Source organism: Topomyia yanbarensis, chromosome 3 (assembly GCF_030247195.1).
Source record: "Topomyia yanbarensis strain Yona2022 chromosome 3, ASM3024719v1, whole genome shotgun sequence".
NCBI lineage: Eukaryota > Metazoa > Arthropoda > Insecta > Diptera > Culicidae > Topomyia > Topomyia yanbarensis.
Genome location: NC_080672.1, coordinates 256,935,980 through 256,955,326, shown reverse-complemented (window position 1 = coordinate 256,955,326; position 19,347 = coordinate 256,935,980). Strand labels below are relative to the sequence as shown.

The 19,347-nt window shown below is 36.1% G+C and overlaps 1 protein-coding gene across 2 annotated transcripts in view; it reads left to right on the top strand.

Annotated features, from left to right (window-relative positions):
• The window catches only part of LOC131691841 (myotubularin-related protein 8), a 35,994-nt gene that overhangs the window by 7,462 nt on the left and 9,185 nt on the right, over positions 1-19,347 (top strand). For both annotated transcript variants that reach the window (XM_058978514.1, XM_058978513.1), the window contains exon 2: positions 14,413-14,529. In XM_058978514.1, the coding sequence (XP_058834497.1) occupies positions 14,413-14,529 (117 nt within the window). The remainder of the gene's footprint in view (positions 1-14,412; positions 14,530-19,347) is intronic.

Genomic DNA, 19,347 nt, shown 5'->3' with positions numbered 1-19,347 from the left:
CGAAAGAATAGGACAAAGCAAGAATTATGCGTTGGTGAATGTGCGACAGGTTGCTGAAAAAACGATGCAGGCATCATTACTCACACTAACTCGTTTTTTATTCTACTTTGCTATAGCTGAGCTATAGCTCCGTGCAGCGTGCTAGCTATCATCGTGCTAGCGTGAGCTCTCGCTTATCGGTGCTCGTGCTACTTACTAACTCTAGCTCATTGGAAACCAGCACAAGCACTAGCTCAATAAATTCAGCTCTGACACTTTAAGCGCCAGTGCACAGCAATAGAACACGGAGCAGCACCGTTCTTGTGCATGCCTGGACAGTAGTGCCAAGGTATCCTGGATAAACACGTCAATCCAACTTCATGTTCCTCGGTGAGCAACCTGCCTGACGAGTCGGCGTCTTCTTCTGTGTCAGGTAAAGCCAAGACGGGGTCTACACTACCCCTCAAAAGTTTGGAATCGCTTCAACAAGTATTGCACACCCATATTGAATATTGCTACCCCTCGAAAAGTTTAGCATCACCTAGGAAATGAGGCTGTGGGGGTTATTCCGACGGTCACTTTCGGTGAGGTGACACAAATCTCACGTGACTAAGGTGATCGGAAATTTTCAAGTCATCTCACTTAAAGTGAGAGTGTCACCAAGGTGACAAATTTTGTCACATTAAGTGACTAAGGGAATATGAAAAGTGACTAATGGGGGTGACTTTTGGAATGAGGAAAAACGATGCAACTGATGTAAGGCGGTTGATAATTTGAATTTTGATTGTCGATTTTATTTTTTACATTTTAGCAACTCTCTAAATCTGTTGGAAATTTGTAATGAAGTACGAATTTCTATAATTTTATTAACCATTGGAATTAATTTAACCAGTTGTTTGTGACTCTGGTATATGAAATATTTTTGAGATTGGAGCGACTAATGGAACTCTGCTGCACAGCAATTTTTGATTAATATTTGCATCAGAGGGAATGTGTTAAAGGTTTGGAGTTATCCTCCTCCGCTATATTATTCTGAGCTACGATAACGACCATAAAAGCACTGATGAAATAGAAGATGACAACAACATAGCTATTGGTTTTTAGAAGTAATAATTGTCAAACAAAAAGTCATTTTTATTAGACACGACTTGTGTGACAAATTTGTTTTTGGATATCATTTTGGGATAAACATAGAAGCTTTTTCATTTTGTAACATATATTTTATTTAGGCCATCAATCAATATAGATGATTGGGAATGCGCCTCTACTTGGTATTGACAGTTAATTGAAGAGATGTTTTGATGGGATCTAAAAGCATGTTCCATCACGGCATAGATCATCTTTTAAGAGTATCTAGCTCCAGGGGAAAATAAACTCATCGTTACATGTAAGTTCTTATTCGTTACATGTAAGATGTTAGTTATTTGTGTTACTGTTTGTGGGTTCGCGGCTGCTCTCATCACCTGGGGATAGTCGTTGCGATTCCGGAAGTGGCCTGCTTAACCCATTATATCCTAGCGTATGAAATTTCATACGCAGAACTATTCATCGTTTAACGCTATTTACTGCAGCATTTTTGCATCTAACTGCTTTATTATTGCACTAATGGGATTATTGCACCTCATATTTCATTGGGAAACAAGACAACTGCCATTTTTTATAATTTTGTTTACATTTTTGAACCGTGTATAGTTGGGGCAAATGGAGGCTGAAAAGTAAGCAATACATTTAATTGAATTTTATTGTTGGAATTCGTGCTAATAATTCCATTATGTGACAAAACGTTCCTACAGGTGTAAAAGAAGTGCTGTCTAACAGAAAATCCGAAGAAATATGTCAAACAACTTAAAATTTGTTGTTTTTATTTAAGAGTACGAAATTTTTTGCACGAGATATTTTCATTCTCAAAACCATTTTCAGCGGTAATTTTATTTTTCCCATAATCTTTGATGCATTTTTTGGTGGGATTGAAGATATCACTGCATTAGGGTCACTTTTTGAAACCCCTGGGTTATAATGGGTTAATTCCCATCGCTTGGTATTGACGTTCTGGGGTGGGAATGGAAAGCCTCTTTTTGGTCTTCGGGTATCGGGCACGTAATTTGTTGTTAGAAGGTTTTGGGATCTGGATTTATCCGCTTACTTCTGTTAATGAGTGGTTGTTTTCACGCGGTGTTATCTAGTGATAGAAGTAGATTGACGTTACATCTTCTGTTGCGGTGGGCCGTCGAGGCGCGCGATTGTCTTTTATGTTTAGAGTGTTAAGCTAAGATTGCCCGACACACGGCCTATGTAGCCCGCGATGACGGCCTGTTGTCTCTTTCAAGGTTCAGTACTAGGACTGATTAGGGCGAGCCAGGCAACTTCTATGTTGCTCCTTATATAGTTCACCGGCAACTAAGTCCATGCTAGCTAGTCTATGAAATTATTGTGTTACATAAGCATACATGAAATATATTTTTCATAGTCTACTATTGATTCGGAAGTTCAAAAATTCAATATCCCACCATATGTATTTCGGAAATTGTGTTCCTATTGAAAATAATGAAAAAATAATAACTACTAACAAATTGAAAACATTATTATGACGGACATAGTATATCCATAATTGGTGTAATTACTCTATATGGTCATTGCCGCATTTTTCAGAAGTATCATGAACATAAATTGTTGCGGGGGTCCTATGGAATTTTAGTCGAACCCTTTGGGAGAAAGTGTTTTTACGAAAATCTATGACCGATTAAGTAAATAGATACTTTATTTCAGACATTCTATATTGACTGACTGAATATTTTACGCTTATAATTTAAATATTGATTTTGGGAAGGACTATTGAAACGATTTGAACAGTTATTAACATTTAGTAAATATATGGTGGGCTCTCCTCACCCATTGGGATTGCATTTTACTACCATTGCGATCAATTACAGTGGCCCGGTACGATAATTGAGAAAATTATGTTTCCCGTTAAATCTGGTACAAGAACCATGTCTTTTCGCATAATTGGGTGCAGCGAGCTCTAGCGTGAGTTTACTGAAAACAATTTCATGCACTCAATATATTTCTTGGCAAATAGGATTTTCTGGCAGGAATATTTTTTAGAATTATGGATAAATTGGTTTCTGAGATTTCGTGGTGGCCGCGTTAGAACTTTTCAACGCATGCACGCATTTTCAGAATACCTTTATAAAAAAATTGTCATATTGTGATAAGAATGTGTAATCCCGATTGAGCTTCATTGCATTGTAAATGCTATAATAAGGGGCCGATTGGTGCAAATGTATAATCGTGGGTGAATGGAGAACAGTGAGTCTAATGATGTAAGGTATGAAAACTATGTTCAATGGAACTATTCAAGTCAGTCTTGGATCACATACATTTGGAGCAACATCAGATGTTGCTTCAAGATGTCCTCAACCCCGATTTGGCAGCTTTCACGCCGCCACCCACGTTACGGCTTGGTAAGGCTAAACTGGTGTCGAAAGGGGTCAATTAAGGCTGTCTGACGTATTCTTGATGGTCACATCATTACCGTTTCTAGCAGAAGTGCAGAAAACTGGGTATGTTCCATTGACACTTCTGCTAGAAAGTGCAAAACCAGTGCACTCCACTACACCGGTGCGCATCAATCGAAATGTAAGTTTTAAAAGAGGAAGTGAGACACTACCCTTGAAATGTAATCTGTAAGTAGTACTAACATACATTATTATTCCAGCTCAAACAGTTCAGGGACTGTACGGGGTGGCGCTAGGCCTGTGACCTTCGACTGGTATGGTCCATTCTCATTGGTTCGAATGTCTTCATGGCTGGTTGGTATACGTGTGCTTCTACTTACAAATGGATATATCTTTTCCCTTGGATGGAGGGATATGTGAATGGTTATTGACTTTGACCTTGGGTACGGGTTAGTTCGGGCAAGGAGTACAGGAATGGTACCTAAGAAATAGTCAATTATTCAGGACTTTTTTTATGATATTTATCATCGACCAAGAACAACGGCTCTTAGAAATGGTAAGCAACCCTTTCGGGTCGATGCGGTCCGTTTAAGTTGAGCCAGATCGACATTCGTTTCGAGAAATATTTATATGGAATCGTGGATAAATATTTCTCATGTCCTTTATGAGCAGAGATTCTTTTTGTGAAACCCTAAAGGAACTTTTCCCGTCTGGCTACTCAGCATATTGATGATAGAAAAAATTGAGGATCGTAACAAATATGAATATTGACTGGAACAGGGATGATCAAATTCTATATGCATGTGTGCTTATGTGTGGATGTGCATAGGAGGAATGTATCCCTGAGCAACACGAAAGGACAAACTCTGAGCCGCCATAACGCTCATGGGAAGACGGGTGCACAGTTATAGGTGCACAGAGCATTGCACACACTGACATGTGCAACGGTGAGCCGATAGGTGTACATTTAAAGCACATAGGTTGCAAAAATAGGTTATTGAGACAGCCCGATTGCACACTGATACATAACAATAACATTAGTGCAAACGTATAGACAATATTGTGCAATGGTTCAATCACCGTCCAATGCTTATGCTTATGGTTACTTAGGTTCCTTGCTGTGTTCTGTGCTTGCCATAGAGATAGAAAGTACATGCAATTGCTTAGTGGGAACGCAATTCGTGTACTGTAAGTATATCTCTGTTGACATATATCAGTGGCAACAACTTTTTCGTTTTGCATATTTTACTTAAGGTGAAGCGATGCCAAAATCACAACAAAGGTTCGGTTTTGTTCGGCTTACGTTACAACATCTGTGTGCAGCTAGAGGGTACTAGGCCGGTAGGAGATGGAATGCACACAAGTGTATCGTTCAGTAATCAGCTGGCTGATTTTTTACCGCGTGTTTCATTTGTTTTGAAAAACAAAAAGGTACATATTTCCCAAACGAATCAAAATTCCGTGAAGAGAATCTATTCATCTGCTTATGCTAACATGCGTACATACAGTGATACAATCTCTAAGCAATCTGAGTTAAGACATTCAAGTTTCAATCGATTTTATCTTGCACGCCAATGCAATGTTTTGATTTTGACGATGAAATAAAAAGAAGCAGAAACGACGGCAGCCATTTTAGCTGCCACCTTGTGACTCTGTTCAGGATGTCCTTAACTGCACATTTTGGTGTACCCTAATAAAAAAAAATTATACATGAACTTTAACCCATATAATCCAACGATTCCACATATTGTTTGGATTATACCCTGAACAGGTCGTTAGGCTCTTGGATCATAAGATGTTTATTAGGGTAGCCAATACAACAAAACAAACAATAGTGAGAATTGCGCATTAAATCCGCTTACGTCTCTTCCTAATTTTCTAAACGCGTTTTGTGTCCTTGGTTTGAAACGGATCAATCGACTATTTATGAATGCGGCAAAAATACTCATCATTACATTATTCTGACTAACTGGACAGGTGAAGACATTTCAAAGTTTCACAAAAAGAATCCCTGCCCATAAAGAATTTGGGTAATACTTATTCGTGATTCCCCATAAAATTTTCTCGGACCGAATGTCCACCTGGTTCGCCTTGAACAGATCACAACGACACCGACCCGAAAAGGCTACTCAGCATTTCTAGAAGCTGCTGTACTTGGTCGAGCTAAATAATCTTTCCTGATTTAGATTCATACCAAAGGTCAAAAGACTAGCAACGACAACTAGCAGGATCCATATGTCCCCCACCCAAGTGAATTGATCTATTCACTTGCACACATTTACCAAAACCAGCCAAAAAGACTACCGAACCAATGAGAATAGACTATGCCAGTCGAACGCCACAGGCCCAGCGCCATCCCGAACAGTTCCTGAAATTATATATGTATTAGTGCTACTTACAGATTTCATTTCAGTGGTAGTAAGTGTCTCAGTCCCTCTTGTAAAACTCGCTTACTGCTCCTCATCTCTTCCGGCATTTCATCGAAACCTCAATTTCCTTCGTAACTCGTATATGAGACGCTCAAGGAGCTTTGCTGGCGCAAAAAAAGACGTTATATATCACTTTATTCCCCACATTCCCTAAACTTATAATCAACAAAGGCTGTCTGCCAATTCTAATGCAGAAACGCTAATTATGTGACCATCAAGAATACGTCAGACAACGAAGTGAAAACTGCAAAATAGGAGTTGAGGACAGTTTGAAGCAAATGTATTAGGGTTTTCGATTGATTGACATCGGTGTAGTGGATTGCACTGGTTTTGCACTTTCTAGCAGAAGTGTCAATGGAACATACCCAGTTTTCTGCACTTCTGCTAGAAAGTGCAAAAACGGTGCAGTTTCAGTGCACTCCGCTACACCGCACAGTGGTCCAGATCGCTAATTTAGGAGGAATTTTTACTTTCTGACAAACCTGTATAATTTAGCCGTATCATGTCTTAGGATGAATTTGTGTACTTTAGAAGATGCTTCTTTTTATTGGAATAGTTATTAGGGTGGTTCTAATTTATCTAAAATACGAAAATAAACTTTTTACTGATGAAAGATAGAGCTCCACAGTCTTCCACAAAGTTGTAAAGTAACTTATTTTGAATAAATTTGTTGAACATATTAAAGCTCTATCTCTTTTAGTTTTTGTTATACAAGAAATTTAAAAAAAAAGATTAGGGTGTTCCTGAAAAAAACGTTTTTTTAGTATAACTTTCGTATCTTTTACTTTTTGTTAACACAACCTTTGAACAGCTTATTGAAAACTTCAAGCCGAGTATTTTTCTCCAAGACACCGAAGGTCTAACTTTTTTCTTTAAAAAGTTATGGACACTTTTCGTTAAAAAATAGCCTATTTCAAGGCTCAATATCGCTGATGCGGGCACCTAAAATTGAATTCTGTTTCCACCACATGAAAGACCATACTTATTAGTATATTTGAGCAAAAATTGGCGAATACGATATTTTTTTAAAATTTGCAATTTAGATTTAAAGTTTGTAGTTTTGCAGGTTCAACGCATTAAAACATTTACACACATATCGTTGTATTATGAAAAAGCCACTTTCTAATATCATTCTCTCATCGCAGCAAGCTTTGCATAAGTGAAACGACTGTCAAAAAAGGTTTCTGATTTTATTCGTTTTAAATAAAACTAGTAAATATGGATATTAGTCGAAGAGAGTTGGCGAATTTGCTTATTGCTGGTAAAAAGACAGATGAACTGCTTAAGTTCATTACAAGTAGTAATCCAAATGTAAAATTGAGACTTGTTAATGTTCGAAAGAAATTTTATATTTTGTTAAAACAACCTTTGAACAGCTTTTAGAAAACTTCAATCCACGTTTTTTCATAACTCTGAAAGTCTAACTTTATACTTTCAAAAGTTATGGAAACTTTTCGCTCATAAATAGCCCTTTTTCAAATGTCATTATCACTGATTGGGGCAAATAAAAGTAAGTTCGGATTGAACCATAGAAAAGAACATACTTTTAAGTATATTTGAGCAAAAATTGGAAAATATTATTTTTTTTAAGCATGTAATTTTAAATTTACTAACCAAAGTTTTAAATTTTATCGCATAGCGACATAAAAGAAATTGCCTAAAGCCTTTGTATTTCCTTTTCTGTTTTGCTTACATATCAACAATACAGAATGTGTTCATTAAAAATAATTTGGCTATGACAACAATTTATGATTTATATAAGGAGAATTTATTCAATGCCAATTAATTCAAAAGTAGATGCATTGCATTTTCAGGTATATCCAGCGGTGCTCGTTGAATTCGACGTTTACATTTAAGAGAAATTATAGGATCTGATGAAACAAGAAGTCTCTTGAAAATGTCATCAAGATTGACGAGTCGATCGAATTTGCGTGCGTGGAATTCTCGGAATCTGCGAATACTTTTATTCCTGGTTTCTTGAACTTCTTCACTGCACATACCTACTGGCAGCATGTTATGTTGAATAATGCTTCCTCCATGGACCAGGAGTTTATGCACGGTTGGTGAGAGAGCGTACCAACCATACAGGCGTACATAAAGCAATCGTGTATCTTCGGCGTAACTCCGGTAAGCATCCGCGTTAATTCCCAATTTGCTGTTGATGATTGTTAATAGCACATACATACGTTCTAGCAACATTTCGTCCAACCCGGTTTCTTCTGCAACGACATCTCGGTTTCTGAAAAATTTTCGAGCTGTGTTACCATCGTTAGAATTTCCGCCACCTGGCAAAGGTTCGCTAATACGAAGACCTAAACGGTCACGTAACGCTTGTCGAATTTTTATTTGTCGTTCCTTAAGCTCGCTGGTATTTTTGCCTACGCGCCAACGCGGTTTTGCTAGAGCTAAACGGTAAGCAATATTCAATAGTAACTCCATTGCTCGTATTAATGCATGTAAAGGTGAAAAAACATATAAACTATCCGGTGGATCGCTGGCTTCCAGTAAAGGATCATTCAATCGCTTTCCGGAGCGTTTGCATATATAACACGCTTGAGACGGTGTGCCTGTTACGTCATTCACTACCTTCGTATCAACCATGGAAAATATGAAGCTTGAACTAATCGGAATCTTGCGTATATTAACATTTACTATAGTCGGGACTAATTCATCGATTTGCTTGTTCATCGCGGCAACTTCATCCTTTGTTAGTTCAGGATTTTCCTTCTTGAAAATTAATTTTACTGGTCGGCACAGGGATACTGAAGATGGAAAATCATTATTCCAAAGAATGCAATCTCTTGACTCATCTTTCCGGCGACTAACTACACGTAAAGGTACTATAGATAGAGCAAATATATGCGAATCGTTATACTCGAATAGTTCTCCATTTTCATCTTCGTCAACGCACATTTGCTTGTATCTATGTTCAAGTGGAAAAGAGACTGTCAGTCAAAGTTTAGAAGAAAAATAATGTTGCCTACCGGGAATGGTTGCTGCTTCCATCGCAGCCCCACTTAAAGATAACAAACGTATTATCCTCAGGATGCAGTGGTAGAACTCCAATATTCAGAAACGAGATGAGTCGTTCCACGGTATGGTTAACAAGAGTTTGAAGGGGAACATACGCACAAGAAGGCTGAACAGAAATTCCTGAAAAAAATTGTTGATTCAGGGACGAATCTTTGAGAATAGTACATACCGATCGGATAGCATAGTTTCTTTTCTTCTACTATTTTATTATACGCGGGATAAATGTCCAAACCCTTCTGCATAACTGAGCTGCGTATGTTTTGGTACTGCGCCTTAGAAAAATCATTTTCACAAATAAATCTAAGTGCCTCCTCCGCAGTAAACGCTTCTGCAATCGGGACAGCCATAGATCCTAAATTCTCTACGGTAGATCTGACGGGACTTTTCGACAATCGTTCGATTTGTCTGCCAACTAAACGGAAACCAGTAGAATTAGCGTTGACGGCTGACGCTAAACCAAGTTCTTCCGTGGAATACTTATCGCGCAACTTTCCTAATCTTTTTATTTTGGCTCTGCGACATATTTCGGAAAATGGTTTCCTCTTTCGGCTTTTACTTTTACCTTCGACTTCGAATCTTAGCTTTCCTTCAAGCCACAAAATTTTCCAGCTCAAACCGAATTTGCGTGCGCTTACTCCGAATCCACAACCTTCTAAATTCCAACATGAAGATTTTTATTTTCTTCCGAGCACTAACAAGTCTCAATTTTACATTTGGATTACTACTTGTAATGAACTTAAGCAGTTCATCTGTCCTTTTACCAGCAATAAGCAAATTCGCCAACTCTCTTCGACTAATATCCATATTTACTAGTTTTATTTAAAACGAATAAAATCAGAAACCTTTTTTGACAGTCGTTTCACTTATGCAAAGCTTGCTGCGATGAGAGAATGATATTTGAAAGTGGCTTTTTTCATAATACAACGATATGTGTGTAAATGCTTTAATGCGTTGAACCTGCAAAACTACAAACTTTAAATCTAAATTGCAAATTTTAAAAAAATATCGTATTCGCCAATTTTTGCTCAAATATACTAATAAGTATGGTCTTTCATGTGGTGGAAACAGAATTCAATTTTAGGTGCCCGCATCAGCGATATTGAGCCTTGAAATAGGCTATTTTTTTAACGAAAAGTGTCCATAACTTTTTAAAGAAAAAAGTTAGACCTTCGGTGTCTTGGAGAAAAATACTCGGCTTGAAGTTTTCAATAAGCTGTTCAAAGGTTGTGTTAACAAAAAGTAAAAGATACGAAAGTTATACTAAAAAAACGTTTTTTTCAGGAACACCCTAATCTTTTTTTTTAAATTTCTTGTATAACAAAAACTAAAAGAGATAGAGCTTTAATATGTTCAACAAATTTATTCAAAATAAGTTACTTTACAACTTTGTGGAAGACTGTGGAGCTCTATCTTTTATCAGTAAAAAGTTTATTTTCGTATTTTAGATAAATTAGAACCACCCTAATAACTATTCCAATAAAAAGAAGCATCTTCTAAAGTACACAAATTCATCCTAAGACATGATACGGCTAAATTATACAGGTTTGTCAGAAAGTAAAAATTCCTCCTAAATTAGCGATCTGGACCACTGTGCACCGGTGTCAATCAATCGAAAACCCCATATGTGATTAAAAACTGACTTGGATAGTTCCATTGAGCCTGGCTTGCAAAGCTTACATAACTAGTCTCACTTTTCTCCTTTCACCCACGAAAACAGCTTAGCAGCCATCATTTAATAAAAAAATGTTTGTTTGCAGGTACAAATGCAAAATGTATTGAGAATTTTCGGTGTTTGCTGGATTGGAACAATAAAATAAAATTCAAATCGTGTATAAAAATTCCTCTGAAGATGAGAAATTTGAATGAAAAGTTTTTGCGAAAAATGCATTTTCCCCTTAAATTGTTGTTCTGAACCACTGTCCATTCTATAAGGATTATGATTGATGGACTTACTGCAATAGGTAGTAATACCACAACATTATCAGCATAAATTACGATTTAGGAACACCTTATATAATAAAAACCATTGCTGTTTCCACTAAATTTAAAATTTGTTTTCAATAGGGAAATGTTAAACGATGCGCCAACGTATAATAAATGGCCAAAATAATGACCCCAGAATGTTGATCTAAATTTAAATGTATGATCAAATTCAAAACCAATTGCTTTAAATTAGCAATAGCTCACAATCATAGATCACGAACTATATTAGAGTGGTTCTTTATTAACAATTGATGAAAATAGGACATTATTATACGGTTCTAGATAAACTTTTTTTGGTCTCACCAAAAGAATCTGTTTGTCGTTCGCCATAACAGACCAGACGGTGTTTTCCCGACGAAATAACAGATCCCCAATCAATAGATTTCTCAAGCAGCAAAACTGCCCAAATAAAAAAAAATATACACAAACTTTAACCCATACAGTACAACGATTCCACATTATTTGGATGATACTCTGAACAGGTCGTTAGGTTCTTAAATCTTACGTTGTTTATTAGGATGTGCACCCATTCAATTGCACCCCGTGTTTAATCACTCTACCAAATAGAATTTGGGCTGGATGAGATCAAACTATCATCGAAGAAATCAGCAGGGATGTCAGGCTAACGACCACATTAGTAACATCAAAGCAAAAAAGTACTGATTAGGTGTTGAATGATACCATTTAATGTGTAGTTATTACATATCAACCTGGTGTACATGGAACTGCGAATGAAATAAGATTTATATATTCGTAAGAACGCAGAAAAATTTATTTTCGAATTTCTGTGTCCAATGAAACAGTAACTACGAAACCTGGCATTCGAAAAAGAACTTCATGGTAGAGTAGATTAGTCATAACATTATTATTAAGCTTATTCTGCATTACGAAGGATCAGTTTTCGAACGAATGTGATTCGCATTCTCAATATAACGACACGAGTCGGATTAAATCGAACCGCAATCGTTCAAAAAATCAAACCGTCTTAATACACAATAAGCTTGTTTAATTTTATACTTTTTAACGATTCATGCCGATCTTTGATAATGCTACCAGTGCTTTTTACAAATACAAACTTATTAGTGAGCGTTTTCGTATTAGTTTTTTAAATTAACAAAACTACTACAAATAGTTGTAATATGTTATGCAATTGCTTTAAAAAGCAACAAATACGACAAATACCAGACAATCATAATATAAACGGATTTAATGTTTTTTTTTTCACCGTCGTCATCTCTTTTTTTTTCTTCACTTTGTTGTCACCTAAAACGACTAACAGAATGCGGTGACACACCAGAATAGCGTGACAGAGAGTCACGTGAGTGACTCGTCTCACCTTAGGTGACTTCGGTGATCGCGCGAGTGAGAAAAAGTGTCACCTCACCTAAAGTGACTGTTCGGAATAACTCCCTGATCTCGAAATACTGGTTATCTACATATTTGCTCTCTCCAGGAAAGCTGTTCTTGAAGTCCAGGGGATCCAGCTGGTGAACATTTTATTTTGGAATTATGTTACTGCATGGTGCTAGTGTACATGTGAAATTGTGCACTTCAACTATTTTCGTCTCATTTTTCTAACTACCTAGAAAGTTCGTGTCTTCTGAAACTTCATTCAAATGGTCATGACCATGCACATGACAATCGTTTTAAGTTGGAACTCTGTCACCATGTGGCGCTAGTGTATATGTAAAATAATACATTTTGAACACATTTTATCTGCTGATTCTCATTTCCTAGAAGATTCGCGCCCTCAGCGAAGTTGTATAGAAGGACATGATGTTTGATTCTGAACTCTGCCGTTACGTAGCGCTAATGTAATACACTACCCGTCAAAAGTTTGGATTCGTTTCGATAAGTATTGCAACGCCCATATTGAATATTGCAAAACCTCGATAGGTTTAGCATCACCAAAAAGTGGTAAATTCAGGGCGCTCATTCTCGAAGCTATTATTTTTTGAATAACTACTATCTTTGGCGCAGTTGTTCTAATGCTGGCCAATGGAATCCAATAGGTGAATAGTGCAGATTCTGTCACTACGTGGCGCTAGTGTACATGCAAACTTGTGCGTTTCAGCTTGTTTTATCTCGTTTTCCTAACGGCCTACAGAGATAGTGTCTTCTGCAAAGCTGCTCAAAATGTGATGGTCGTGTGGATGATAGTCATGTTGGTTCGACAGGTTGCCACCAGGTAACGCTACTACACATATAGGTAACATGTTTCTCCACTTTTTGTTATGCGATTAACCGAAATGATCAATGCTGCGGATAAAATTAAAGAAAGGCGAATGCCGTATGGACAGCTCTCAATTTGGAACTCTGTCACCGCAGGGCGCTAGTGTACATGACAAATGATAAACTTTTAAACTTGTTATGTTGAACCTGAAAATTTAGAAAGTTCGCATCGTCAGTTCAAAGTTGTTCAAAAGCGCTCGGTCGTGCGTAATGTGATCTTTCACGAAACTCGGTCATTATGTTGCATTAGTGTTCGTGTGAACGTACGAAATACAAAATATTTTGCAAGATATAGAGTGGAACGTATAGGAGTTTTTTTCAAGCTCATAGTCTAACGATGTAGGTTTTTAGAAAAACAAAATGGAACAAGTTGAAAAGCACTCCTTCACTATGCGTGAAGCAGCGTCATCCAGTGACGTAGTTCTGTACTAAAATGTTCAACTACTGGACCCCTTGGATTAAAGTACAACACTGCAGAAGAGAGTAAATATGTAGCTAATCAGGATTTCAAGATACCGCATCATGAATTACCCTTTTCTAGGTGATGATAAACTTTTTATTTATTGAAACGATTCCAAACTTTTGTCGGGTAGTGTATTTACACTAGCGCTACGCGATGGCAGAGTTCAGAATCAAACAGATCATGTCCTTCTCCACAACTTCACTGAGGGCGCGAATCTTCTAGGAAATCAAGATCAGCAGATTAAATGTGTTAAGAATGTATTATTTTACATATACACTAGCGCCACATGGTGACAGAGTTCCTAATTAAACCGATTGTAATGGGCGTGGTGATGACCAATTGAATGGAATTTAAGAAGACACGAACCTTCTAGGTCGTGAGCAAAATGAGATGAAACAAGTCGAAGTGAACACTTTTACATGTACACTAGCGCCATGCAGTAACATAATTTCAAACTAAAATGTTTACCTGCCGAATCATCTTGACATAAAAAAACTTTCCTGAAGAAAGCAAATATATAGAAATTAAGGATTTCGAGATACAGCCTTATGAATTAACCCTTTCCTAGGTGATGCTAAACTTTTCGGGGGGTGTTGAAATACTTATTGAAGTGATTCCAAACTTATGACGGGTAGTGTATATGTTTACTGACAAATAAACATTTGACTGGGATTTCCATTCTAATTTTAGATAGGATATGTTTACGGAAATATGAACAATCGATTTTACAGTTCAATACACCAAACTTCCATCTATTCTATTGCCATCTGAAGCACAGAGGAAGTTTCATTTTTGGGTAACGTGTTAATTTTTTTTTCTTTTCTGCATTGCTTTCCAGATTGAAAACGTGCGGATGATAGATAGGTACAACAGCAAAAATCCGACGGTGGGAGTTTTGTACCTCACGGCTACGCATCTTATTTTCGTCGATCCGGATGCCAACAAGGAGACATGGGTAAGTACGAAGGATATTACATACATTTAACACGGCGAAAAATGATTACGAAGTCTGAGCATCACCATTCAAGCATGACGCTTGTTGTATTACACGTTTGTTCTTGTTTGTGTTTTATCAATTTACATTCCTTTCCATGGGGTTGATAAAACAAACAAACTAAAGGGTTGTGTACGAGACACGACCACTGCTACATTATAAATATAGTATTTAAAGGGTGTTTTAACGTTTTTTAAGGAAATAAAATAAAATAGACAATTGCACAGCAATTGCTTGTTTATATTGGTAGTGTATTTCATGTTACTTAATGTTTGAAAATAATTCCAGACAAATGTTCACTACGCCTACCTTTGACAAACCATTAGTTCCTGAACCAATTCAACCATATATGAGCGAAGGCCAAGTTTTTTTTTATTTTGATTATAGAGGTTTTAACCTTAAGGTCATTCGCCTCTGAGGCCAAGTTCTTTGTGCACAGTTACCCAAACAAACTCGATGAACAAAGACCCACTACCTGGGCACGTCGTCTAATCGATTAATTTTGGTATTCGGCCACTTTTTGTTCACAGCGGCTATGGCGGTTAATACTAAAAGTATTGCTCATACAAATGTTCGATGGATCTCACACATCATATGAGCGACCGAAAATAAAAGTCGCAAGGACAGAACATGCTTCGCAAAACCCGTTTCAAATATATTAAAATATAAATACCGGATATAAACTTCAATCATAAAAATCGGACAGGGACTTTTCTTTGTAAGAGTCGTATAAAAAAAACCTTCAGTAAAAAAATCGCAAAAAATATATCCTATTCTTATAAAGTAGCTTTTGCTAGCCGACTTTTAATCTTGAACATCAAGATATACGGATGCTCATTAGACTGGTTCAATTTTTGGCTTTTAGCTCCACCAGGCTCTACTGATTCCTTTAATGGCCCTTGGTAATTGTGCAAATTTTGGTACCGATCGGTTGTATCTACGGACCCTCCAAAAATTTCAAAATTTATATGGAAATTAGTATGGAAAATCGGTTAAAATTGAAAATAAATTCTTAAAAAATCACCTCATCAATCAATTCATGAGAACACTTTATATTTCTAAAGGTTTTCTTCTACGGAACACATTCGTGGAACATTGAAAGGTTGCAGAAATTCGCTGAGAAAAGTTATTAGCTAAAGAAGCAGCATGACTTCAAAACAAGTAGATTTTATTATTAATCATAGCAACCCTGTTTAAATAGAGCGGGAGCGGTGGGTGGTAAGTCTAGTTTACACTTGTATAACGATGGAGCTATTCAAACAGGGTCGCTATGATCAGTAATAAAATCCACTTGTTTTGAAGTTATGCTGCTTCTTTAGTTAATAACTTTTCTCAGCGACTTTTCACAAACTTACAATGAAAGAATACCTCATATATATATATATATATATATATATATATATATATATATATATATATATATATATATATATATATATATATATATATATATATATATATATATATATATATATATATATATATATATATATATATATATATATATATATATATATATATATATATATATATATATATATATATATATATATATATATATATATATATATATATATATATATATATATATATATATATATATATATATATATATATATATATATATATATATATATATATATATATATATATATATATATATATATATATATATATATATATATATATATATATATATATATATATATATATATATATATATATATATATATATATATATATATATATATATATATATATATATATATATATCTATAAAGTGAGATTTGTTAGTTGTTTACAAAACCTACCATGATTCCCATTGCCTAATCACCACTCACAAGTCTGGTTAACTAGACTATCAACTACCCTTTAAGAACGTCACTTTACTCACTGGGTAACCATACATGAATGTGCACTAGTATATCTAAACATAACTAGCATTTACAAGCGTAGGGACGGTACGGCGCTGGTCTTATAAGGCAATTTGGGATCGAAGTAAGCGATGGTGCCTAAGGGCATGTTCAGGAGCGTTTTATTTTATATAGGAGTTTCAAAGTAGAACTAGAACTGAAACATTCACATTCCCAGCAGTGCGTTTTGTTTTATAATTTCGAACAGCTTTGTTTTAAAATTTAAAACTGTTATACGACGCCGTTCTATTTGTTGCTGATTTTAAAACACGTTTAGAACTGTGTTTTAAATACACGCAAAGTTTTCACCACAGACACTTAGACCCGATAGACTGGGGAAAAATAAATTTGAATGCAGTAACGCTAAGGGCAAGGCGGGAAATGAATTTTAAACTGAATAGAACACCCGCTAAAACTACTGCTGGGGGCAGCAAGTTATAGTTTTAAAATTTTCAGTTTTATTTAATAGAACTGTCAAAATTATGAATCTACAACTGAAACACTCCTGAACATGCTCTAATGCTGCGCAGATCAAGCATTTTCCGTCTTGAAATAAATATTGAGTCCGCTATAACATAATTACAGCGGGAATGTTGCCCATGTTTTTTTTTTTTGAAATTTCTGCACATATATATTTCACTCCAATGTAAATAACGGTATGTAAGCTATGGTGGTCTGAAACCGACCGCCTGACATTTTTCAGTAGTCGTGCTACCTCAACGGTATTCATCAGTGGCGGTTTTAGAAAAATTTTGCATAACCACCAATTCTGAGCTATGACGCCGTTCTCCTCCCGTATTCTAACCTAGGACATTTTTAGTTTTGACAGCTATGAAGTTGGAGTTTTGGAGTTTCACGGAATTTGTGTTAATGGTGCTGTTTCTTCACATTAAAAATCCAAAGCTGGATGTTTATATACCGTAAGGCCTAGATTTTCAAACGCAGTTATATATTAATATCAAATTAATCCTACTGTGTGAACGATAAGTCATTTTTCAAGAGAGGTGTTGGTGGTTCGAAACTTGAAATTTGATATTTTATTATAGTTCAGCAGGGCTTGCCGACGCAAAAATGACCTCTGGGTTGTACACCCAGGTTTACGCAAGGGATACGCTGCCGATACTCGCATAACAGTCCCATATGCATTTTCATCATTTTTAGTTAGCTTCACGATTAACTTTATTTTTACTATACTTCAAAAAATCGCTGTAAAAACCGCGAAATTGCTCGTTAAAATACGAAAAAAATACCAAACTATGCTTGTCCCATATGAAAAGTACCCGCATATCAGTCCCATATGTGATTTACAAAGCAAATGCAGGATTTTTCTTCTGCTATGATGTCTGTACTGTAACATAGTTATTTCTATACCACCGTGATTTATTATACGGTAAAAGAAAGAATTACAATATTTTGAACCCTTTATCCTTTTAAAACAACATTGCGAAAACATCTCAAAATTGTCATAGTAAAGTTTAGCTGTGAGACAATTTTTAGAAAATTTGAAAAAAATTGGTTGCGCCTTTAAGGGTTAATATATCCCGTAGCATTGATGTTGAAGAGAAAACTCGAACGGCTGTTTGTTTTGTCAGCGAGAATTCTTAAGTTTATGGTAGTATCACAGACAAATAGACATAACACTAATATAAGTTTGATTCGAGAATTCCATCATTTAAAAGATCAAAATTGCACGCTACCAGCGCTATTTATCGTCGATCCTGTTCAACTTTTGTGTTCGCTTCATCGAGGACAGCCACGCTAGCAACGTGATTTTCTACATGAATGTTTATTTTGGTTGAGCTGCTGACAGTTTTGATTCTGGGATCATATTTTTAGTTTTGACTGTGCCAGATACAGCAACAACGATCAAGGCTTAATTCAAACAAATCGTAGTAATACTACGAAGAAGAAAAACACTAACATCAAAGAAAAACACTAACATTTTGATGTAATTTTAATAACTTATCAAGTGCTCAGTATATGCTCATATAATGATCGATTAGAATTGAGCTGTACAAGATGCTGACATCCTAGTGGATTATTTTAATGCTCTATGCTATACCGAAAAGGTAAATGTGTATGATAAATATAAATATTTTTCTTTCATAAGTAGTAGTAATGCAAGCACAGGTATAAGGAACAAAATATAAATAAATTATCTTGCCAAAGCAGTGGTATTGTAGGCTACAATTTGTAGCATCTTTGGCATACTAGGAGAATTACTGTGTAGTTCGCTGGTGTACTTTTGCCAAATCAAAACCTTTGCATCTTCCCTATAATTGTTTCCCAACGCATTCACTTCGTATTAAGTGCTACGTGCAATTATGCTTCGTCTTGTGCGAATCGCTTTCTGTAAAATTCCTGTGTGTACGAGGCATGTAAGTTTGTACGAGACTTCGAGCATTTGTCATTCAAACAATCTATCACAGTATGAGTTAGTAATGGTTGATTTTATCCAACGTTTCCGACCCTAGTTTTTGATATATGCACTCCATTTTTGATAAATTGATGAGTGTTTGAAACACTAAAACCGTTACCTCAGTTTATATTTTACCGTTCCATAACTTCGTTCAAGCATCAACCTACTACTTATAGAGTATGCATGAACTTTAAGAATAATAAAATATTCAATTTCCGTAGTGGAGATCGCCCAAACTTGTTTCGTCTGACGGATGTCGTTGTCGTCATCCGGTATAGGCTTTTCCATTGTCTGTTCCGAGACAGCTGGTACCTTTCAATCGTCTGCTACTGTCGTCCGAATTGCAGCCCGGTCCAATCCGCTACTGTTGTACGATTTGCTATCTGCGTAAAAATCCGCTGCTCTTGCTTATAAGAATTTAAATTCTATAAATTACGCCGTTGATCC